General features: G+C 58.8%; 1 protein-coding gene across 3 annotated transcripts in view; it reads left to right on the forward strand.

Annotated features, from left to right (window-relative positions):
* CSNK1G2 (casein kinase 1 gamma 2) overlaps window positions 1-22,517 on the forward strand; it is a 46,397-nt gene extending 23,880 nt beyond the window's left edge. For 2 of the 3 annotated variants that reach the window (XM_055707766.1, XM_055707767.1), the window contains 12 exons: window positions 6,029-6,525; window positions 14,278-14,318; window positions 14,834-14,903; window positions 15,305-15,453; window positions 15,932-16,166; window positions 16,396-16,481; window positions 16,911-16,995; window positions 17,101-17,249; window positions 17,706-17,789; window positions 19,463-19,567; window positions 21,354-21,460; window positions 21,964-22,517. In XM_055707766.1, coding sequence (XP_055563741.1) covers window positions 6,339-6,525; window positions 14,278-14,318; window positions 14,834-14,903; window positions 15,305-15,453; window positions 15,932-16,166; window positions 16,396-16,481; window positions 16,911-16,995; window positions 17,101-17,249; window positions 17,706-17,789; window positions 19,463-19,567; window positions 21,354-21,460; window positions 21,964-22,018 — 1,353 coding nt within the window. In that variant the 5' untranslated portion in view covers window positions 6,029-6,338 and the 3' untranslated portion in view covers window positions 22,019-22,517. The remainder of the gene's footprint in view (window positions 1-6,028; window positions 6,526-14,277; window positions 14,319-14,833; window positions 14,904-15,304; window positions 15,454-15,931; window positions 16,167-16,395; window positions 16,482-16,910; window positions 16,996-17,100; window positions 17,250-17,705; window positions 17,790-19,462; window positions 19,568-21,353; window positions 21,461-21,963) is intronic. The other variant, XM_055707768.1, reaches the window with a different exon arrangement.
* The last annotated feature ends 1,612 nt before the right edge of the window (window positions 22,518-24,129 follow it).

Raw genomic sequence — 24,129 nt, forward strand, 5'->3', positions numbered from 1 at the left:
TGCAGGTATGGGCACAAACCTCCATCCTAGGAGGACCTTTCATCCTGCTACAGTTCACAGCATTAGGTTGGAATGAACATTTTATTTATTTTTTTTTCCCCCTTTCAGCATCTGTTTCTCATTCTATAGTTGCTCATGCCTCAGATGAGTTGTTCCCCTCCAGAGCCTGCTTGACCTGGAAAGCCCCTCGTCAAGAGCTGTGCATGAGAACCAAGAGTTGTCCTGCTTGTCTTGGGTCTCTGGAGGCCTCATGTGGGTTGTGGGCCAGATGGAGAGGGCCCCAGCAGCACCGCCATGGTGTGTGGAGGCTGGTCTCCGTGCACTTGGGTAGAGCTCAAGTGTCTGCAGGCTGCCTAGAAGCTTCCAGCAGCCCATTGCCTTTCTCATTGCTGAGCCCTCGGAGGGTGCCTGCATCAGAACGCCCCGGTTCTCCTGTCCTCCCACCGGAGGAGGGAACTGCCCCACGTCCCTCCAGTGCCTCCGCTCCCACCTCTGGCTTGACCATACCCATTACAGGGGTCTCCTGTGGGAAGCCTGGTGAGACTCCATGACCCCTCCTTTTGGGAAACCTCTGTGTCATGGCACAGCTTTTTCCCGTTTAGTCATGAGCAGGGTTGGCTGCCGGCACGGAAGACTGGAATACATTTTTAACTACAGACCTTTGTAGACATCATCTGGGACTGTCTGCAGCTTGCTTTAAAGATGTTGGATCTTGCTTTGTTTTAAGACTTTTGATCTCCTTGTAAGCTAAGACTTCATCTGCCTCTTAAACTTTAAAATTTATTGGGTTTTCTTTTCAGCTGTGTAAGGCCATCAGTTGCTTTTTGATTTGGATTTTTGCATTGGGAGCCAGCTGATGGGTCATCCTTTGGGACATCAGGGTGTTTGTGATTATTTTTAGCTTTTAATTGGCAGTGATCTGTACTTGGAGCTGCGTAGTGTCAAGGGCTTTTCTTTTTTTGTGCTCTCAAGAAGCGTTCCTTTCTCTTTCATCTGGATGCAGCTGTGTTTCTCTTCTTGCAAAGTGCACACAGTACATAAGGAAACTGGCTTCAAGGAACCATCCCAAAGGCTTGCTAGAGATCAGGGCTCGGGACAGTCGAGCCTCTGTGGCTGGTAGCGGCATTGCATCCACCGGTGGGTGCCGTTTGGTTCAGGACACCTGGAATCTGTTCTGAGCATTGCCACAGACCTGCTCCCTGACCTTCACCAGTCACTGCCCTGCTCCAGGATGCTATTTTTTTCCTCTTCTTCCCCTCTTTTGTCTTGCCCCATTTAATTGTAACCTCTTTTGGGCAGGAACACTGTGTGTGTATAAAGGGCCTAGAACAATGTGCCCCAGATGGTATGGTACAAGTCCATTCTCGGCAGCCACAAGGTTTCGCTATACAGGAAAGAAATCTAAAATAAATAAATAAATACAACTTTTCAGTATTTTATGCTTGCAAATGTGGCCGGAAATTTCCCGAGTCTTGATATTTCAGCCCAAGTCACAGGTCTCAGAGACAAGAACTGGCACTAGAATTGCAGCTTTTTCCTCTAAAAACCAAACCCAATCAAAAGCCCCCCACCCCCAAGCCCTTTTTTCTCACCCTCATGACTGCAGGGAAAAGCTTGTAAATGGGACTGGAGCAGACCTGGCATACTTAAAACCAGATGGCAAATAAAAGCAACCCACTATTTCAACAAAAACGTCATGAACCCCTTCTTTGGGTTTCAGATGATTGCTTGAGTGTATTTTAGCCCCCTTTATGGTACTTTCATTGTTTTTATGGTTTTGTTTTGGGGAGGTGCTGAAGTCACTTGCACTTGTTTGCAGCTTATTTCACTTTCAGGTTCCTTGGCTTGGAGCACTTGCATTGCAAACACTGCAGGGCAGTGCTCACCCACAGCTTGCTTTGGAATTTATTCTACCAAACTTCAAGCCTATTTATATTTTCTTTTCTTATTCGTCCCCCTTCTCCCTCAAAGAGAAAGCAGTTTTCTTAATCTCGTCTTGTATCAGATTTGATACCAGGCCAACAAATCCAGCCTAGAAGGTGCTTTTCTGAGGCTGCTTGCCTCGATGTGACCTTCTGGGTTAGGATTCCTGTTCAAAATGCAACAATGTGCCATCAGTTTTATCAGAGGCATCTTCCCCATGATGCTGGTACGCTGGGTGGTAGGACCCAGGGTCCCTGTTGCTCATCCAGAGGCTGTTGTGTTTTAACACACACAGATTTTGCAGGGCTGTTTGCTCCAGAGCAGTGGGAGTCCTGGGATTTTACCAAAGGTTTCTGTTTCTAATTAGGTTGTTCTCAATTTTAAAGGCTAGAGGTCTCTTTATGGCACAGAATGGAAAACCTGACCGGTCACTGACACTGCACAGAGAGGTGGGTCCTGCTTTTGTACCAAGGTACAGAGAGCCATCGCTCTCCTTGGCGCTTTTCAGATGCAAAAATAGATCCCTCTTAGCCCTCAGCTCCAGTGGCTCACCCACCGGGGAGGCTGGTGGGCAGAGTTTGAAGGAGCATCACTTACCCTGGCCTGACTCACACGGACGTGGCTTCCTGCTGCTCTGCCCGCCCAGCTTTGGGAAAGGGGGAATTGCAGTGCGGCAGCGGGCTGGCACGCAGCCCCAGCGCGGGCGTCGCTGCGGTGGCCTCGCTGGTCATCGCCCTGGCCTAGGTGCCTGAAATTGGGCTTTGGAGCTGGGTTCTTTGGGAGGGCTGCTCCCGGGGCAGGGGCTTGCTGTGCAGGCAGGGCTGGAGAGTCATGCTACACCGCTGCCTGTGTTTGTCAGCCAGGGGAGACGGCACAGTCTCCCAGTGCTCGCAGGAAACTGTATTTATTTTTCTCTTCTGTTAGGGCTCTGTTGCACTCCATTGTCTGAAATTAACTTGCAGAGACTGGCCCATAACTTTAAAAAAAAAAAAATAATAATCCCAAGCGCGGGGGCTGGAGCTCCCTCAGCTCTGGCTGTCGGCCGCCTGACTGTGCAAACAGTCTGGGCCTGAAATCCCCTGGGACTGAACATAAAGGTCTGATTCAAAATGAAAACGGGGTATGAAACTGTGGCCCACGCATCGCCGGCTGCCTCCCCTTCCCCAGTGCGTGGCTGGAGCCACGTCCGGGAAGGTGGCTCCTGAGGTGCCTGGGCAGAGCTGTGCTCTGCCGCCTGTTCTGGGAAGTTGTGGGGGAAATGGCTCTCTGGCGTCCTTGCACGAGGCCGGCAGAGGTGGAAGAAGTGTGAGCCGGGCAGGAGGGCACCATCAATGCACCGAACCCCGAGCGGAAATTATTGGGGGAGCAAAGAATGAGCAGGATATCACGTGTCAGCCATGTGCGCTCGGGGCTAGGGGAGAACAAAGCGCAGGGAAGCCCTGCGCCACTGCCGCTCCCACCTCGCTTCCTGCTGGCACGGGACAGAGCCTGCTGGCTGCCAGGGGAAGGTAGCGTCAGGGCAGGAGCCAGCGGCTGCCTGCCTTTGGGGAAGCTGGAAGGCTCTGTGTGCCTCAGTTTCCCTCGGTCGAGAGGTGCCGGGTGCAGCAGGATAGTCCCTAGGTGTTGGACTGCTGGGGGTGGCCTGGGCTGCTGTGCTCTGGTGATGCTCCAGAGGTGGTGGGCTGGAGGACAGAGCCTGCAGGGGAAGGCAGGGGCTCCCATCCCACGTGTAAGTCTTGTTCCCCAGTACTTGAACGGGCAGGTCCCACAGATGGGCGTCATGCACCCGCGACAGCCCCAAGGAGCTGGACCAGCACCCTGCACCTTTGGTACCTGCAGCTCCAGTTCCTCCTGGAGACCAGCAGCATTTTGCTGGGATGCTGTGGACGGTGTGGTGGTCCCTGGTGAGGATTTCGTGTCAGGTGAGGACTGGGAGCGGGGCAGCCCCAGGGAGCAGCTCCCTTGTCCACAGACCCTTACGTGGCTGGTCCTTCCCCCATGCCCCCATGCTGAGCTTTGGCTTGGGTGTCTTTTCCCTCTATTGCTGTTAGACCCTCCCCCATTTCCCCCCATGCACCCTTTAGCACAAGAAACCTTTTTTTGTTATTAATAGCTATTGAGAGCCAATAAAAAGTTTTACGGGGTTTGGCCAAGCGTCAGGACTTGCAGTGTGCTCATTTCCTGAAGTCTGAGCGCTGGAGGGGTGGGGGTTTGCTTGTTTAACCCTCAGGTAATGAGGCCACAGCAGCAAGGGCTCTTGGTGGGTGTCACGGGAGCACGGAGAGGCTTGGGGGAAGGTGGTGAGAGGGGGAATGGGGCTGGGGGTGGGCAGGGAGGGGTGAGAGCTGCCTCCCAGCTCGGCTGCTCAAAATGCAGCAAGGGCTGAGCTGGGAGCAAAACCAGAAACACATCCCTGGCAGTGCTCAAGGCCAGGCTGGATGGCGCTTTGAGCAACCTGGTCTAGTGGAAGGTGTCCCTGCCCATGGCAGGGGGCTTGGAACGAGATTATCTTTAAGGTCCCTTCCAACCCAAACCGTTCAGTGGTTCTAGGATGAGCGCCGGGGGGAAGCAGGCAGTGCGTGCTTGTGTCAGTCTGCCAGTCTCACATGGCCTCCCACTGTGCACCCAGCCCCTGCCTGACTCTCTGTGCTTTCCAGCCCATGTTTAGCTTCCTTGCTGTCCTGCTCCTGGCATGCTCTGTCTTCCTTCCATATGGGCATCCCTGTGAGGAGGGACCGAGCCTGACCTCCCCCAGGCAGCTCTGGTGGGAGTCCTGGATGGAGGGAGAGCGCGGCTCCCTCTTGGGAGCGTGGCTCCCTGGGCATGGAGCTGCTCAATGGTCCTTGTCCTGCCCCTCCAGGAGGGAGCGAGGGGCTGATCTCCCCTCAGTGTGGAGCTGTGCCTGTGTGAACACCATCAGCTGCATGGTGGGGGCTTGTGTAATACAGAATAGTTTGGGTCAGAAAGGACCTTTTAAAGGCCATTTAGTCTGACCCACCTGCAACGAGCAGGGGTGTGCACTTGGGAAGGACCTCCCTGGTCTGAGGGGCTGAGCTGAGTCCTGCCTGTTTGTGGGGGCTGAGGAGAACCCCAAGTTTGTCCACCAGCATGGGGCTTCCCACCAGCCTAACTGGGAAGTGCTGGGAGCTGCACACAAGGTAGGCAAGGTGCTGCATAACCACTGAGCGAACAAGCATCCACAGCCTTTCAGATACTCTCAGCAAGTGTCACGGCAGCTTTTGCCCAGGTGTAGCCAGCAGCCCTGCTGGCCACTGTGCCTTGCTCCGAGCTTTGCAATTAAAATCAAGGTTTGTTTGCGAGAGCAGAGGAGGAAGAGACGGCAATCGGGAGCTTGCTGTGGAGGTAAGCAGGGTGTCATTCAGTCCTGGGTTCCTGTTTGCCACTGTCTGTGGCAGACCTGGGCAGGCTGTCATGGGAGCCCTGAGTGTGGTCATTCCACACACACGTACAGCTGCTTAGAAACAGGGTCCTCTCCCACGCGTCCTGGCGCAGGATCGCTGGCACAAAAGTCCAGGCCCAGCCGCAGCGGAGGCTGGTGCTGGGGGGAAGTGCTCTGACTCAGCTGGCCACAACCTCTGGACCCGCAGGGACCCTCCCAGCAGGCAGCCGCCTGGGGAGAATATCCTCTTTTCAGTTCATAGGAAACTGCACGCCTGGCGTGGTTTGCCCTGTAACGCAGTGGTTTACATGTGTCCTCCGTTCCTGGGGGCTCTTGGGTCTGACCAGTGGCAGTCTGGCCCCAAGCGCCTCGGCTGGTGCCTCCGAAGGTCTCCCTGCTGCCAGCAGCCCTTCCTCCTGGGGACGTTGTTCTCCCTGTGTGACTCTCCGCTGGCTCTGATCTGGAGGGTGCTCATCAAGTATTTTACCTGCCGCTGTGGTCAGACTTTTATTTATTTATGCCAGCATCTTAGACGTGGGGCACCCTGCAACGGTCCCGATAACCCCAGCTTCTCCCACCCTTCACTTGTGGCACCCTTCATCGTTGCGGGAGTTATCCGGGGGGCAGGAGCCTGGAGCCCATGACCCCTGTTGTCCTCTGCCTCCTAGGTTCCTCGTGCTAATTTTCTTCCTCTCCTTTCCACAGCTGGGAGACTGAGGAGCCACGCTGGGAGGACCCTCTCTGCAGGATGTTCTCTCCACCAAAGAACTCCGTGTAACAGGCGATGATGACAATCCCGGCGGGACCTTGGAAAGCACTAACATTTCAGTAGCCCAGCACCTGCGGGTGGCCACTTATCCCTTCTTCTCCACGCCCCACTCTCCCATCGCTCACCGTGATGGTGTATTAACCAAGAAGAGCCCTGCTTCTTTCCTCCTCACCCCTCAACTTCCGGCAGCTCTGGGATTTGTATGGCAGCAGCGTAACCGTGGAGAGGCCGGGGTATCACAAACTTATGGATTTTGATAAGAGAGGAGGGAAAGGGGAGCTGGAGGAAGGTAAAAGAATGTCCAAGACAGGCGGAGGAAGGAGCAGTCATGGAAGCCGGAGTGCTGGAACCAACTCGGGAGTCTTAATGGTGGGTCCCAACTTCCGGGTCGGCAAGAAGATTGGATGCGGCAATTTCGGGGAGCTCCGTCTAGGTGAGAAGGGTTGTCTTCTGTCCTTGCTGTACCTACTTGTGCAGGGATTGCCCTGGTACCCACCTCCTGCAGCAGGAGGAGCTGGCACATGCCTGTGACTGTCAGCACCAAAGGTGGTGACCGGCCGTACAGTGTTGAAGCACGGCACGTTGCAGGTAGCCCTTACTTCCTTCAGTTTCCTTTTCCTCAGCCCCTTCAAGCTGTGCTTGATCTTTCAAAGCCCATCACAGCCCGAAGGGCTGATGGCAGAAGTGTTTCCCATCTCCTCCCCATACCTGTTGCCCTTCGGGTTTGCCAGGGAGAGCGTTACGCTTCAGCCCTGTCTGTTGGAAGCGGTGCTGGCCCGTGCAGGCCTGCGTGTGTCCCCCAGTCCGGGAACACTTGGTGAGTAACGTTTCACAGGCTGCTGCCCTCCCACTGCACCACGCGCCTCGGGAGAGCGGATGGAGCATGGGGGCCTGTGGGGTGTTCGCCCTGCTGGGGAAGAGAGTCAGTATTTTAAGCCGGGTAGATTCTCCGTTTGTTGAAACTGGTGGTTTTGAGACTCTCCTAAAATTTTATGCATGGGAGAGAGAAAGGCCTGAATAAAATCCAAGCACCTTCCATGGTCGCTTTGCATTTTGAACCAAGTTTATCAGGAAACAGTTCAAGCAAACTCTTGTTTAGAGGGTGGGTAGCTTGCTCCTCTCCCAAGGACTCTGCGTGCCCCAGGAGGCTTTCAGCAAGCTGTTAACTCTTCGGTTGGCATCAGGCAGCTGGGAGAGGCCTGGCAGTGCCAGGTACCGCTGTGCCAACAGTGCAGCTTGGATGTCTCCAGGAATGCGTGTTGGACGTGTTGATGGAGTCTCTGCCAGGCAGAGCGTCGGCCTTGGCAGCGGGTGCTTTGGGAAAGGGCTCGTGCCCTAGGACGAGGGAAAAGAGCCGGGCCCTGGAGCAGGCTGGGAGCCTCTGACAGCCGTAGATCTCGTTGCTCCCTGGTATTTTAAGCAGTGCCTTTTCAAACCAAGGTCTGAGCTAAACCTGCAGTGAACGTGGTCATCTCGGCAGGCTGCTTGCGTGCAAAAGGAGCAGGAGGTGGGAGGCGCTGGTGGCAGCTCCGGCTCAGGCACCCGCACGGAGGGTGGGGGTGAGTTCACCCACCTCGCTGTGCCGCCTCTGTCTGTGGGGAGTTAATGTTAGCTCTTCCCAGCGTGACAGACTGGCTGGTGCCAGGCTAAATCGTCCTGTTCCTGAACTCCCTGATGGGATCGCCACTTAATTGCAGAGCTTGGGAAAACGCTGTGTTTAAAATCCAGCCAAGTGGTTCCCGCGTTCAGCAGTGCCTCGAGGGTCTGTCTCTCCCGGTGTCGTGAAGGGTTCTGATCCTTCCTCCAGACCCAGGCGTTGTAGGAGAGGTATTTTGGGGATTTTGCTGTACCTTTCACTACCTGATTCTTTCAGTACCCAGGTGGATCTGGACGCCCGCTGGGAATGCTGCACCTCCTGCTGCCAGCACCTCCCTGCTGGCAGGGCTCTGACCTGTGCAGGGTCTACTTGTGTCCTTCCACCTCCTTTTCCCTGCTTGCCAGTGAACATCCCACAGCAGGCATGCTTCTGGGCAAGCTGTCTTCCCAGAATGTGCTCTAGGCAGGAGTCTGATACAACTGGGGCTGTGGCCGTTGCTTTGTCTGTCGTGCTCAACACGGGGGGTTGGTGTGACCCCCTGCCTTGGCCTCCCCGTCACTTTCTGGGGACAGCACTGAGGTGGACGTGAGTCTTGTGCAGAGCTCAGGAGTGTCTGTGAAACTGGCACGCCGGGTCATTCAGAGCAGAGCTGCTGCAGGGACCTCAGAGCAGTTGGGCTTAGTTTGCTCATGGCAAGCAGTGAGCTCTGGGGCTCTGCAGCGGTCGATTCTCGCTGCGAGAGTTTGTCCTTGCCACCAGCAAGAGAAGCTTCTAGTCCCTTCACATGGTTTTCCTGCCCTGTCACACCCTGTAGTGCCTGGCCGTAACTTGGTAAAGGCCTGAGTACACGATCTCATCGCTGTAGTGGAAGCCACAGCTATGTGGCTTTTCTCCTAAAATCACATCTTTCTTCCTTAGGTGTGCCTCGGAGCTGCGTCAGGGCTCAGGAATGCTTTCAGGACTTCACAAAATGTAGGGATTCCTCCAAGTGCAGATGAATGGCAAGGGACCAGAGGGATCCTGCTGTGAAGTGGTGGCATGAGCAGGGATGCTCCCCGGCTGTTGCTCAGTTTTCCCCTGGGAATGGAGTATTTGGTCCTCAAGGCAGGCTGGTTGCAGAGGTCAAAGTGTAGCTGTGTTTAAAAGTTCCCAAATCTTCTTTGGACTTTTTTCTTCCCTAAAAGCCAGGAGATCTTGCAAAAACATGCTAGGAGGTGACTCCTCCAGCTCCCAGCAGTGGGAGGTGGAGGACAATGTCTTCCTGAAACAGGTGATACTTTGCCAATTTCACCCCTGCACCAAAAGGCAGGTGCTGATCTGTCCTTCCGGGTGCCTCAGCTCAGCCACCTCAGATAGAGACAAGTGTCCTCCCAGGCACGGAGGTGTCCAAAACCAAAAGTGATTTGTTTAAAAATAAATTCTTAAAAAAATTGGCATAAGGCATTTGTGGGAAGCCAGAAGGGGAATGACTTGGGCAGGAGTTCCTGGCTGCCAGGGCCATGCTTGGATCCTACCCCTCTGTGTTCATGCTGGCCTTGGCATCCTGGGCGATACACAGACGTAGTGCCAGCCCCTCTCCCAGTCAGGTGGCACTGCTGGCCCGTTCCTCCCTGTACGAGTGTGACTGGAGAGCTGGGCTGGGAGCTGGAGCGAAGTGGCTGCCCCAGCCCTCTGGCATATGGGATCTGGGGGGAAGCTGCCTGGGGATTACCGAGGGGCGGGTTTAGGTTGTGCAGGTGGTGGGTCCTGTTACCTCCTGGTCATGATGTCCTGGTGCTTCACCCTGGGCCGGGCAGGGCACCGTGCCCCAGCCAGCTTATTTCTCCCCTGGCCAGTCTGCAGCAGTGGCCAAGCGCCAGCCCAGCTCCTCCTGGGACTTTCCAAAGACAGCCTTGGGCAGCATCCGCAGCCTGCAGCCCCCCGAGCTCCCCCCTGCCCATCTGTGCCAGAGCTGGATGCTGCCCTCTAAAACACAAGGCAGGAGGAAGCTGGTGGCAGCAGGGGTGACTGGAGCGTGGCTGATGGCTCGTGTGCCCTGGCACTGGGCTACAGCCGAGTGGCAGGAGCCTGCAGCCCGCTGCCTCTGCCAGCTGCCTGTGCCCCCGGGAGCCAGGCCAGCACGTTCTGCTCGCGGTGAGGGTTCGTTGGAGCAGGCATCTCATAGCAGCTCCTCGGTGGTGCTTTGGGGTGGGCTGGGACAGGCGGAAAGGATGAAAAGCCAGTCATTAACCAGAAAGGTCGAAAATGAGCCCAAAGTACCTGGGTGGTATCAAAGCCCCCTTCCCTGAGCTCCACCTGCTGCTGGGCTGCCTCAGAAGCACACTTCAGAGCCAGGAGCTGCTGGGCAGGGGGCTTCCTTGATGGCCACTCCCCCGAGCCTGGCCCAAGGCCAATGTTCTGGTAGGGCTGTGCCACAGAGCTGCACCAGGGTGCTGGGAGGGATGGGGACCTGGTGGAGGCTGTTGCTTCTGTTCTTCCTGCAATAACCTTCGGCAAGCGTGCTTTTTGCAGTTTTCCAGTGCTCGTCCCTCTCCCCCAGCCGGGTGCTTTGATTTCTAATGGCAGCTTGGAAACACAGTGTTTTTTCTTCAAAATTAAAAGCTAGAAGTTACCTTACTTTTAAAAAGTAAAACCAGCATTTTGGAGGGAAGAAAATGAGAGCAGGGGTGTCCTTGCGCAGTGTATGAGCCAGCAGCAGGTCACTACTACAGCTGGGCTGGGGCCACATCCCAGCTGAACAGTCACGTGCGAGTGCTGGGGACATTCCCAAGCTCTCTTGAGCTGTGGCTCTCACCCCCAGCCTGCAGCTTCCTGGCTACTCGCAGGGGGGTTACTTCTTGGGGGCTGCAAAAGGTACCTGCAGAAAATGCAGGCTGGGCTCAGCACACCGCACGTGATAGCCTTCTGTCCTCGGCTCCACAAGAGACCTACGTGTGCCTGTGGTGAAGGGCTCAGCCACCTCTGAAAGGCAGCTGGCTGGAGCTGCGGACCCACCTCAAGCCGGAGGCGGCTCACGGGGGTCTTTGGGGTAGGCTGTGGGAGAGAAGAGCCCATGTGCTGCCAGCTAACTGCTCCTCTTGCCTCCCTTGCTAATGGCTCACACTTGTTTTTCTTCTTGGTCTTTCAGAGACTCCTCTAAGAGGAAGGTCAAACTCTAAAATAACTTCTTTTTTTTGTGATGGTATTAAACCCCAGTGCTCCAAGGAACTGTCATTTCTTGGACTGATGCAGCTTGGGGCTGCGGTGCTGGGCCGGTGCCTGGCTGCTTTTGCACAGAGCTGCCGTCTCCCGTGCTCCTCAGCTGCATCGCCTGGAGACCAGAGAAGCCAAATTACTGGTCCCAGTGCCCAGGAGCAACTCGGTGCTCCTGCCGCAGGCAGGGCCATAGCGCAGAGGCTCCCAGCATGGTCAGTGTGGTGCTGTGCCCTGCGCCGTGCCCTGACTGAAGGGCAGTGCTGGGCGGAGGGGCTGGCGCAGGGGAAGCCACTTGGATGGGGACCGGGTCGGGAGCCCGGCTCGTCCTCGGGCTGCTGTGACTTGCAGGAGCAGGTGCCGGACCATGCTGCTGCCAAGGGCGCCTTCAGGAGGGGGACAGTTCGGGGGTTAGCACGGGGTTAAGGGAAAGCCATGTCCGGCTTTTAAACATGATAGGGACCCCAGGTCTGGCTGCCACCTCCCATGGGTGACTTTGGCTTGGCTCTGATCACAGCTCTGATCACGCTGCATCTTGCACATGCCGGCAGCTGGATTCAGAGGTGCCGCCAGCACTGAGCAGGGCAAAGGCCTCTGCAAATGTGAATAATTTGCTTTCTGCAGGCCATCTTGCCACTTTTATCTTTCAAAAGCACCTTTTCTTCTATGAATCCTGCAGCACTGCGTGCTTGAGTCCTCCCCTGGGGCACTTTGTGAACTCCAGCACATTTTAGGTGTTCAAAAGTTATCATTGTTAGTGAGCGCTTGGTGGAGTGGGTGGCATGGGGGCAGTTGCAGGAGCTGCTCCAGGAGCTGGAGTGGGGAGTTCCCCAGCATTGGCCGGACCCTGCCAAGACAAAGACCCTGCAGCCCTCCCTCATTGCTCTTGTGCTTTTTCTTTCCTTTTGCCTTTTTTCTTTTTTCTCATGATAGACCAGTTCTGCTCTTTGCACCTTTCTTTTTTTAATTGGAGAAGAGGAAGAGGATGGTGGTGGTTAGACAGCAGCGATGGTTAGACAGTGCTCTCTCTGCTCCCCTGTCATTTGTATCAGCTTTGTCCAGGCACTCCGAGCATTACAGGAAGGGGTGAACCGTGGGGGTATCAAATTATTTGGACTCGTTTCTTGGGCTGGGGGAGGGCTGCCAGCTCCCAGAGCATTTTTGTGGGTAGCTTTCTGTGCCAGCAAACCGCTGGGGGGTCAGCGTGGTGGGGGCAGGACAGATGCCACGTAACAGGGATGAGGTGGACCTCTTCAAGCACAGGTCCCGCTGGGGATGCTCCTGCGTCCTTCCCTTTTCCCTCCCTGCTGTGCTGTGTGGGTTTTGCAGGCCCCTCTGGCAGGTATCCTCCCATGTTGGTTTTTTCCCTCTTCAGGCTGAGCTTAACCTCAGGGAAAACCCAGCTGTGAGTTTTCTGATTGCATGTTGCTGCCGTGAAGGCAGCAGGGATTTTTTTGGACTGAACTGTACGGCCTTGAGGCCAGAGCCCACCTTAGCTGGGGCGCACGTGGGGACTCTGCTGATGTCACAGGCAGAGCCACGACTGCCTGGCTGGGCTCTGCCTGCCCCTGCATCCCCACCGACTTCCTCTCCCTTGCGATTGTTTGCAAAACACAGAGGTCCTGGTGCGTGGAAGATAAGTTGCCTGCACGCGCTTCTCCTCCCTGCCAGCTGCCTTCTCTCCCCGTGAAGTTGTTGGGAGGTGACTGCTAGCAGTGGGGGTGAGGGAGCTGCACTGGGGTCTGTCAAGATTTCAGTTCTTCCCTGCCCCAGTCAAGTTCCCAATGAACTTGAGGGTTTCCTTGAGCCCTCTGGAGCCGTGCCCGGGTCGGAGGGATGTCCCACCTCTTGCCCAGGAATGTCAGTCTGTGATGGGCCAAAACCCCTGGGTCTGCCATATGCTTGTGTTAGCCAGGCGTTTTGCCCTCCCAAATCACCTTCCAAATTGCTGTGACAGGATTTGGTTTTGCAGGGGCAGGAGACAAAGTGGCTTGGCAGAGGTCCCCTGGGATGGGAGAGGGTCAGCGAAGCAGCAGGATTGAGTCCCTCCTTGGCTGCAGAGCTGGTCCCTGGGAGGAGCCGCTCCATTAATATCTCCCATTCATCCCTCTTCCCATAATCCTGCCACCGACGCTGGCGCTCAGCAGCTGGCTCTGATGTCACCCGGCAAGGATTTATTGCTGCTTCAGGTGGAGGGCAGCAGTCAGAGCAGATGAAATCTTATGCCAGGAGGAGCTTGTTCCCTGAGCAAATTGCTTGGAGAAAATCCGAGGAGACAGATGCAGCTCCATCAGATACGCACATGCCAGGCAGTGGGATCGCGTGTCTGCTGGCTGTGCGTGCTGTGGAAGGGAACCTGCTGCGGTTAACTCCCACCTCCCTGGTGTCCTGAAGGGCTCTGGCAGAAGGTTTCTGCAAACCTCTGTAATCTCTTCTTTTGTGGACCCGAGGCAGAGGTTGTACTGACTCTTTTCAGGTGTGTAGCACCTTCCTCGTGCTCTCCTCCTCTCTGGGATGAGTGGGGTGATGTGCAGACCCCATTGGTTCAACCTCTCTGTAGTTATGGGTGTGAGAACTCCTGTGAAGGTGCTGAGCTTTCTAGCAGGTCATTTACAGGGTTTTGGGGTGGCGTGGCTGCCCTTCCAGCTCTCTGGGCAGTTGGAGGCAGCCGCCTGGCCCTCTGTGCAGTACATAGATGCCTTCAGCTCCTCCGTCTGGGCCGTGCCGTGGGTCTGCTCCTGGCTTCCCCTGCACCCTCGAGTGGGTGGGAGCATCCCAAAGGATGAGGTTGAGTCACATGCATGTGTGCACACGTACACACGTGTGGCATCCCCAGGAGTGACCCCAGCCTTGGGGAAGGGATTTCCACCTACCTGCGGTGTCTTTGAACCGCTGCCAGCTGCAGTGCCTCAAGCTGCCTCAGTGCTCCTGGGGGTCCTTGCTCCCTGTCACCCTCTGCGTGGTCCCACCGCCCACAAAGCAGCATCCCCCGACTCTGGAGGCCCCCCCCCAGAGCAGGGCGGCCCCTCTCCATGCAGGGCTGTGGCTGGGAGAAACAGCAAGTCCCAGCTTCGTTCCTGCCTTGGCCAGTCACATCCCTGCAGGCCTGGACTGGGACACTGCCCCCTCCCAGCAGACTTGGCTCCAGCCCCCCAGCAGCCTGCCCATCCCAGAAGAATCCACGTACCCTATCTGAGGGTAATTAATAGGCATGTTGCAACTCCTTGCAGTGGGTTCCTGCTCGTGCCTCAAGGCCTGTTTGTGTTGTGGGAGCTGCTGAACCTGTTCAGGACGTTTTGCAGCCCAGGAGCCCTTGGGGACTGCGGAGGGTGTGAAGTGGGGTTAATGCAAAGGCTCACTTGCTTTCAACTGCCGTTTTCATGTTTCTCCCTGCAGGAAAGAACCTCTACACAAACGAATACGTAGCTATCAAATTGGTGAGTCCCTCCGTGGTTGGGGCAGGTGATGTTCAGGCCCAGGCTGTTAGAGCGCGTTGTGATGGATGATGGATGGGTGGCTGCGCAGGGAGCTGTGCTCACTGCCAGGAATTGAGGGCAGGCAGAGCAGTGCGCGTCATCGCAGGTGGGATGATCTGGGCCTGGGGAGGGAAGAGCTGGGTCTTTGCTTCTCCAGGACCTCACTGTGGCCCATGCTGTGCTCAGCTGGTGCCAGCGGCAGAGACCTCTGGGAGAGGGTGGTCCCCACTGGTACCTGCTCCCATTAATGTCCACCCCAGCACCCAGATCTTTCTGGAGGGGGTGGATCTGGCTTCCACATAGGCTGGCTTTCTCTCATTGTCCCCTGAGGCTTCATCTCCATTTTATGCTATTTTTTCCCAACCCCAAATGCTCTCAGTCCAGCTGCTGCCAGCACTGAAAGAGGTGTCTGACACCCTGACTTCCCTAACATCCTGCTCCCTACAACAGCCTTAACTGTTCTTCTCTCCTCCAAGGAACCCATAAAATCCCGGGCCCCCCAGCTGCACCTGGAGTATCGGTTCTACAAACAGCTCGGCAATGCAGGTATGGGGCTGGGCTGAGCTGCCACGGGGAGGTGGCTGCCCGGGTGACACTGCCAGGAAAGAGAGGCTTCCTATAAATGTGACTCTGCAACTTTGCTTCCAGCCTGAGCAACTCCTGCCCATCTGCTCGGCTGGGAGAGGCCGATTTTACACAGAGCCACATCTAATCTTTGATCCTTTTCTATTTAGTCCTTTCCCCCCGCCTCCCCCGCAGCAGAGTCAGGATGCAGATGGAGCTGCCTCCTTCGTGCTCTCTGCAGCACAGAGGGAGGGCAGTGCAGAGACATCCCCCCATCTGCAGCCCCCTGTAGCAACTCCAGCAGTGGCATGGCCGTGACAGCATGGCTGTGTGCTGCTCAGCTCCGTTGCAAACCCTGACAGCCCCTGCTCCGTCTCTTGCAGAGGGAATTCCTCAGGTTTACTACTTTGGCCCCTGCGGGAAGTACAATGCCATGGTGTTGGAGCTGCTAGGACCCAGCCTAGAAGATCTCTTTGATCTGTGTGATCGGACCTTCACGCTCAAGACCGTCCTGATGATCGCAATCCAGCTGGTGAGCACAGCACCTCCACCTCGGCAGCAGCTCTGCGCAGCTCACCCAGCCCGCCTGGCTGCAGACCACCCTGGGGGAGCGGGGTGATGCGTGGGGACCCTGCAGGGAAGGGGAGGGGAAGGAGGTGCGAGCCAGTGCCCGGCGTGCCGCAGGAGATGCTGCCTGCTGGCACACCCTAGACCGCCTTCATACCTCTCCCTGATGCAGGAGGGCTCTCCCTCACCCCACACAGCCCCTCTGAGCACAAACGAGCATCTCTCACTATGTATGCAAGATGTGGCCAGACTGAGGTTGTCTCCCGGGGCTGGAGGACATGCTGTGCCCATCCTGTCAACCCAGTACAGGCTGAGTGGAGCAGGATTGCTGGCTGGGGACATGGCAATCGGAGCAGAGTCAGGCCCAAGGGAGGAGGTGCAGGGAGGCATGCAGGATCATGGTGCGTTTCTGCCATGGTGCTGACATCTGCTTCTGCCCCTAGATCACACGGATGGAGTATGTCCACACCAAAAGCCTGATCTACAGAGATGTCAAGCCAGAGAACTTCCTGGTGGGGCGGCCGGGCAGCAAGCGGCAGCACACCATCCACATCATCGATTTTGGCCTGGCCAAAGAGTATATTGACCCCGAGACCAAAAAACACATCCCCTACCGAGAGCACAAGAGCCTGACAGGGACAGCACGCTACATGAGCATCAACACCCACCTTGGGAAAGGTGTGTGCGTACCGTGCGGCCAGCCCTGCCTCTGGGTGGAAGGGGAGAGGGGAGGGGGCCTGCAGGGTGCGAGCTGCCCCCGGCCAGAGGTGGGACTGGGGACAAACTGCCTCTCCTGCTCTTCAGCCTGGGATGTTGGCAGGGGGCTTGGGGTGCTGCAGGGTCTGGTGGGGGCAGGGGTGGTGGCTGTAGTGGGAACATACCTGTGTCTCTTTTTCCCTCCGTGTAGAACAAAGCCGCAGGGATGACCTGGAAGCATTAGGGCACATGTTTATGTACTTCCTCCGTGGGAGCCTTCCTTGGCAAGGCCTCAAGGTAACTACTGGCGCCCGCTGTCCCTGGGCACGGCTGCACCGTGGGTTTGGCTCTGCCCTGGCATGGGCAGCATCGGGGAAAGGGGGAGAAGCTTTGGCCCCCGGGCTGTTGGAGGGTTGGCACCCCACCAGATGCAGGGTTTGTTGCTCTGAGCTGTGTGCCAGGCCCTTGCTGTGCTGAGCAGCTGCAGGTGTCCCCCTTGCTTTATGGGAATCCCAGCAGCTCTCGCAGCGGCTGTCCTGGAACCGCACTCCCTGGTGTTTGTCCTTCAGACCTGCCCAGGGTGAGGGGATTCCCTGGGAATGAGCTCTCGCTATTGCCTGGAAAGGGGGGACCAGGAAACCATCTGTGGTCTGATGGGACCCAGCGCCTTCCCTGCTCGGGGGACATGCCTGGTCCTCGTGCTGACCTGCTCCTTGTCTCTGCCAGGCTGACACGCTAAAGGAGAGGTATCAGAAGATCGGCGACACTAAAAGAGCCACTCCAGTGGAGGTGCTCTGTGAGAACTTCCCAGGTGAGGGCACTCTGCATGGCCTGGCCCTGGCCCCAGCCTGGCCCCAAACCCGCTGGCCTGGCATCTTGTCCCCCTGCCCCACCTGAGCCCGCTCTGTCCCCACAGAGGAGATGGCCACGTACTTGCGTTACGTGCGGCGGCTGGATTTCTTTGAGAAGCCTGACTATGACTACCTGCGGAAGCTCTTCACAGACTTGTTTGAGAGGAACGGTTACGTGTTTGACTATGAATACGACTGGGCAGGGAAACCGCTGGTGAGTGGTGAGGGAGCAGGGGTGGACAGAGGGTGCTGGGCCCCAGGGCGCCCTCGGGGCGGTGGGCAGCATGGTGGGGAGTCAGTGTGGTCTGAGGCAGCAGCCAGGGAGGGTGCAGGTCGGCAGTCATCCCTGCCACCCATGTCCGCGCCCAAGGGATAGCTCCACCAGTCCTCGAGATGCCGGCTCCAAGCTGGGGCCGTCGTGCCAGTGAGTTAAAGCTGTGACTCAGAAATGCGGGGCTCTGGGAGCTAAGGGGACCCCAGCAGCTGAGTTGACACCTCACTTTCTGGTGGTGGGCACCCTCCATGGGCTCTCTGCAGCCAAATCCCAAGCGTGGAGCTGCTGGGGCAGGGATCAGGCCCCGGTTCTGGGGTGTTTTGCATGCTTGGCCAGGGGCTGGGTGCGGGGTGGCTGCTTGTGCTGTGGCTGATGTTGTCCTTGTCGTGTCCCCAGCCCACCCCCATTGGCACGATGCACAGCGAGGTGCAGGTGCAGCCCCCGAACAGAGACAAAGCACAGCCACACACCAAACACCAGGTGAGCGGCGGCACTGCCCTGGCTGGGGCACGGGACCGCGGTCGTGCGCGGTGCAGGCTTCTGCTCCCGGACTCACAGAGCCCGGCGGGGCCTCTGGCTGGGAGCAGGGGCTGGAGCGTCCATTTTCCCCCAGTGCTGTCTGTGGGAGGGCTCCCTCCCTGCACGCCTGGGTCTGTGGCTAGCTGGGGGACCGGGGCAGTGTCCCTGGGGCCAGGCAGCCTGGTGGAAGCAGGAGGAAGCAGCGTGGAATGCTGGAGCACGGCGGGGAAGCACCAGGCTTGGGCTTCAGCTGGCACACTGCGGGCACGGTACAGGCTGAGCCACCTTGCGCTAAGGACGGTGTCCCCAGCGCCGTGTCCCCACGGGATTAACTTGCTGCTCTGTACGCGGTACCACTTTCTCAATGGGACGGGGGGATTTGTGGGGCAGCGTGGCAGCGTTTCGCCCTGTGCTGGAGAGTGGTGCTGGCTTTGCCCTGGGAACCGTCAGGGCACGTGGGGCTGAGCTGGGCACAGCCCGGGGCAGGGAGACGGGCAGAGCTGTGTGGGCAGCTCCCTGCCTGGATCGCTGCGGAACCGGGCTGGGCTGCCCGGCCCGGCTCTGGTGCGGTGGCCTGTCCTACCCTGGCGTGGGGACTGCTGCTATCAAGTGCAAAACCTTACGTGTTTCCCCAGCAGTCCTGTATGGGCACTCATCCTGTTGCCTTGAACCTCCGTGGGGAGCAGGGCACCTGCAGGGTGCTGGAGCCGAGGGTGCAGCATCCTGCCTCCCTCAGTCACCTATCGGCCTTGTGGTGCCCCGTGGTGCCCCTAGCCAAGCACAGGGAGCCTGGGACAGCCCTGGTGGCAGGGCAGCGCTTCCTTAGGGAGAGGGCAACACCTTCGAAGCGCCCACGGCTCGTTCTTCCCAGTCAGGTCTGCTCTCTCCCTGCAGCATCCGAGCATTGCTGCGCTCGCCATCCCTTCTTGAGAGCAGGGGGAAAAGCCAAGCACAGAACTCCCACCGCATGGGAACGGTTTCCAGCCTGGGGGTGCAGGGTCTCCCAGCAGCCGTGGGGCCGTGCCACGCTCACCGTGGCAAGGGTTTGGCAGCGAGGTGCTCCCCCGCTGTTGGACAACTGAGGAGCCCGTGAGCTTGAGGAGCAGCACAGCTCACCTCCTCGCAGTTGCCCCACAAAGATCTGCGTCAGCCTCGGAACATTGCGCTTGCAGGAGAGTGGCCAGCAGCGTCGCCTTGGCCTGCCTGTGTCTCCCTGCGCAGCGAGTGACTCTGCTGGCCCAGCCTGCTCCAAAACGCAGCCACTGGCCCTGCGTGGGGCTGGCCGTGCTCCGTGGGGCAGCGTGCCCTCAGCTGCCTGGAGGGGACCTGCCCAGAGCCCAGCTGCATTGCTGGAGGTGGGGGTGTGTGCGTGTACCTGGCAGGGGGGATGCAGACCCACCGTGTCACCGCAGGGACTGCCCTGGGAAGCTGCCGGGATGGTGCTGCACGAGTGCCTTCCACAATCAAAAACTTGAGCTGCTCCAGTCATGTTTTTGCTTTTGCATGTCTTATTTTCTCGACTCCCTTTGCCACTCTTCTCCCTGCCCCTTCCCTCCACCTGTCCCTTCTCTTCCCCATTCTTCCTCTTTTCTTTTGTTTCTTTTCATTCTGTTCCTCCTGCCTGTCGCGAGCAGCCGCCCGAGGGGACGGAGTTGTGGGATCCTCAGGCCGGTGGGCAGCCTGCCGAGGAGCCTTTGGGAGCTCACCTGGCAGCCGGCAGGCTCGGGGGGTCCGTCCAGGTACATGCAACCACGCGCCGAGGGCAGGGGCGGGCGCGGGAGGGAGCGGAGCCGACCTGCGCCACACAAGCTGCCTGCACAGCCAGGCGCAGGCCAACGTGTGTCTGCCAGCCGTGCCAGGGGATCAGCCCTGCTCCCTGGCCCTGGGGCGGCACCAGGGCCACGCATGCCCACCGTCTCTCCTAGGCTGCAACACGTGCTGCCCAGTCCCCACGGTGTGGGATGCTCATGGCTCATGGGCGAGGCTGGCGCTGCTGCCCGGGGGCTGCCAGGCTCCCTTGGTGCTGCCACTGGGACTTGGAGGGCGGTTGAGACAGGTGAAGGAAGTGCTGACTCTGTGCCATGCAGCGGCATGAGCAGCCGGGTGGGCATCGGGCTCTGCCCCCAGCGCCGCTCATCCCAGCAGTGCCAGACAACGCGGCCTTATCCCGTGTGGGGACTTCCCCGTGCCTCTGTGAGTGGAGCGACGGCTTCGAGCCCTGCTTTTCCTCCCTTTCCCCGGGCAGTCCTTGGCCTCATCTCCCCGCCTCGGTCCTGCACTCGCGCCGTCAGCCACGTGCTCGCTGCCCTCGCAGCCTTCTGTCCTCTGCCGCTCAGCCCCTCTTGTGCTGGTGGGATCCAGCCCACGCAGGTGGCGGGGCATCCACGATGGGTGTCCCCCAGCTGTGCCCGCGCTGCTTCCTCCGTCCGCTTCCATCCCCGCCGTTGCTGCTCCTTCCTGCTGCCCCACGGTGACTCTGTGCTGATGCTCAGTCCCAGGCTTGGGCCTGGCTCCCTCCGCTGCTGCCGCAGGGCCGGGGCAGAGTGTGGGGCCAGCTTGTGCCCTGCCCTGCTCCTCCCGTACCACATCCCCTCCCTGCCACGGCGGCTGCTCCCTGCTCTCGCTCTGCCAGCCAGCCCCTCGTCCTCTGCCTGCCCCCGGCACTGCAGGGGGGTGTTGGTGACGCACAGGGGTCTCCGAGCTTGTTTCGGGGGGCTGTAGCTTGCCGTAGCCCTGCGGCTGGGCACCGTGGCTGTCAGAGGGCAGCTCCTCCATGAGTCTGGGTCAGGCCAAGCCTCCTCGCCAGGGGCGAGTAGCTTGGCCATCCTGTGGCCTGCGCAGCCCAAGGGAGCTCCTGGCTTTGCCTGGGGGCGGTGGGCGCAGGAGGGCGGTGGGGGTTCAGGCAAGTCCCAGTTGCCTGTGCCAACCCCATCCTTGCTTTGGTGACTTGGATCTCCCGGCCCTGGCACTGTGCATGGCCCCGCTGCCCCGGCGAGGGGGCAGGAGCCCACAGGGTGGGTGCTGGGCTGCGTCCCGCAGGGGCCGGTGTTGTTGGGGCTTGGGGCTGGGGAGCAGGAGCTGTGTCCAGTTGCTCGGCCACGGCAGGGCCGCCTCGGAGCTAACAGCTTCACGGGGCCGTGGCTCCCGGGCACAGTGGGGCTGGCTGCCAGCAGGCCCCTCTCCCGGTGGGGTACGCAGGGCTTCCCAGGAGCCAGGATCCCTCGGTGGGGTACGCAGGGCTTCCCAGGAGCAGGATCCTCCCGGAGACGCTGAGGGGATCAGACCCCTCTGTGTGATGGGGCTGCTTGGGAGTGCTCAGCACCGAGGCGGAGCACCGCTGTCTGGGTAAGGGCACCGTCCTGTTGCCCTGCTCCGGCTGCTCCTGGCTCGTGCAGGGTTGGGGGGGTCGTGCCACCTCCTGGGGCTGCCCCTCTCTGGGACGCAGCTGCCATGGGGTGGGGGACAAGGCTAAGGACCGGCCTGTGCCCCACGGGCTGCCCTGCACTGACGCTCGTCTCTCCCCAGGTGATGAGCTCCACCAACGGAGAGCTGAACACGGACGACCCGACGGCAGGACATTCGAACGCCCCCATTACAGCCCCTACCGAGGTGGAGGTGACAGACGATACAAAGTAAGGACGCAGCCCTGCTGCCTCCCTCTCACCGGGCCGGGATGGACATGGGTTTTGGCAGGGCCTCAGCCGCTGCCCTGCAGGGGGGAGCAGCCCAGATCTAGTGCAAGTAATTGCCACTCTCCCCTGGCACCCCACAATGGGTGTCCCTGCAGGGTCACCGCCACCCCCAGCCCCTTCTCACTGCGCCCTGCCCAGCCTTGAGGCTCCCCAAAGCCAGTGCAGAGGGACACACATGGTTCTGGGGCCGTTCCTTCTCCAGGAGCCCTGGCGTTTGCCATGGCTGGCATTATGTGCCATGGCCGGCGTCACTCACCCTGGTCAGTGTCAGTCGCTGTGGCAGGTGTCACTCACCATGGCCATCGCGGTGCTCGCCGTCCAGCCCTATGGGGCACTTCCTGGGGCTCAGCAGGACGCCAAGGGGTTTCTCTGCCCTGACCGTGGGGCTGCTGAGTCCATCCATGTCACGGCCTGGGCACTGACAGGGTCCCCTCTGTCCCCAGGTGCTGCTGTTTCTTCAAGAGAAGGAAGAGGAAAACCACCAAGCGTCGCAAGTGAGCTGCCGGGGCCGGGTGGAGCGGCGTGCACGATGGCTCCTCTCCCTCTGGCCGTGGCTGGATCTTGACCTACGGAGCCGGCGGCGGCCCCTCGGTTTGGAAGGGGACAGGGGGGGCCGAGCCGGACGGCCTCCCCCAGCGCCCCACGCGCAGGCGGGGAGCGGGGCCTCCCCAAACTGCTTGTCCTTTCCTCCGCCACTCACCCAGTGTGTGGCCGTTTACTCGAACCAAGCCCAACTTCGCTGAAGTTCCTGCGTCTGTCAAAAAGAGAAAAAAAAAAAAAAAGAAAGAAAGAAAAAAAGAAAGAAACCGAAACAAATCCACATGCTTTTGAGTCTATAACAAGTTTGAAAATGGGGATCAAGTCAACAGACTCTGAACCATCGCTGTCAGAAGAAGCAGAAGACAATTTCAAGAGCAGTGGGCTAAGGAGGAAATTTTTTTTTTTTTTTCTGTTGCTTCTTTGTCTCTTAAGTTAATTTAAAGTGAGTCTCGGTGCAGAGTGCTGAGTCGTCAGTCTTTGACCGTCATCTTCAGTGTTACTGAATTCTGCTCTTCCTTTAGGCCCCCGGCCCTGTGTCCCCCGTTGGGTTCCCCCTCCTTCGTTAACACCTTTGGTGACGAGCAGTGCGGTCTCCGGTACGGTGAGAAGTGCTGGGGGGTGTGCGGGGCAGGGGAGAGGAAACGCGTTTACAGTTCATTTTACGATGCACTTTTGCTAGCAATACAGGCGCTGTTTGGTCCTGCCAGGAACAGGCCGGTGACTCCTGGGGACGAGGGACAGCCGGGCACCGGCCTGCCCCGGCCACTGCCAGGGCCGCGGGGCTGAGACCAAAGGGACCCGTGGAGGGAGGTGGCAGAGCATGGGGACGCGCGAAGCCGCCCCACCGCTGGCGCTGCGCTGTCTTAGGGCTGGACCAGTTGCCACAACAGCTTTAGGTATTTGCAGGGGCAGCGTCGTGGCTGTGGGGCGACGGTTTCTCGGCCTCTCTGGTGTTAACAGACCGTTTGCCACCTGTCCGAGCCCCGGGGCTGCTCCTGGGGCAGCGGGCACGGCGGGGGGGGGGGGGGGGGGGGCCGCAGCCGGGGTGGGCAGCACGAGGCGTGTGGTGAGCACGGCCGAGCAGTGAAGGGCGTCAGGGGGGACCAGTGGTGCCGGAGCTGCTGCCATGGCATCCTGGGGCCGGGCCTGATCCTGGGGCAGGGGGAAACTGGAGTTTTTGCAATTTAAACACAAACCCACGGACACAGAGAGGCACAGAGACACACAGAGAGACGCAGAGACACACACAGACACCCCCCCACGCCCCCGTTCCTCACCACCCCAGGGCACTGCAGCTTTCCCATGTGACTGAACCCGTGCGCTGTTGTGTGTATTGATCATGACACATTTGGGGTGGGGGGGGCAGGGGGGCACACTTACCTTTACCAAAACCCTGTTGTTCTGCCCCGAGAGAGGGGCTGAAGCTGTGCTGAGGCTTTGGGGGGGGGGAGGGGGCGGGGGGAGCGGGGAGGGGGAATGGGACCATCTGTGGCTGCTTTGAAACATTTGTCCAAACTGACCATCTCTGGGGGACTGGAGGCCCTGAATCGCGGGGGGGCCACCCAGCCCTGCCTGGGCACCCATGGGCCACAGCTGGGGAGGGCGCTGTGCCCTGGCCCCCTTCCTAAATTCAGGAGTGACCCCGGCTTTGGCTTCTCCTGGGCTGCAGGGGGGCAGGAGGGGCCAGGGCAGCCCCAGCTGCTGCTGCGTCCCCGGCCAGGGCGGGGGGTGATGTGCAACGTTTGACCTCGGTTTCCCCAACGAGGCAAACAAACGAATTTTAAAAATCGCCTTAAAATTTTTCACTGGAAGCGGCTGACCCGGCTCAGAGCCTCGGCTCAGCCCAACCCAGGGGGAGGCTGAAGAGGAGCCCCGAGGGGAAGGGTCCCGCCGTGGGGGCAGCCCGCGCCCCCCAGACTTACCGTCCTTCCAGCGAGGAGTCCAAATACTGAGATTGTACATGAGGGCGTTTGTTCCATTGCGAGTTTAGTTACTGCTTTAAAACAAAGTGTACAGAAATGGCATTTAAATTTCTCTGATGCTTCCTGGAAGCCATAGAATTTAGGGGC

The sequence above is a fragment of the Falco cherrug genome, chromosome 4 (assembly GCF_023634085.1).
Source record: "Falco cherrug isolate bFalChe1 chromosome 4, bFalChe1.pri, whole genome shotgun sequence".
Classification (NCBI taxonomy): Eukaryota; Metazoa; Chordata; class Aves; order Falconiformes; family Falconidae; genus Falco; species Falco cherrug.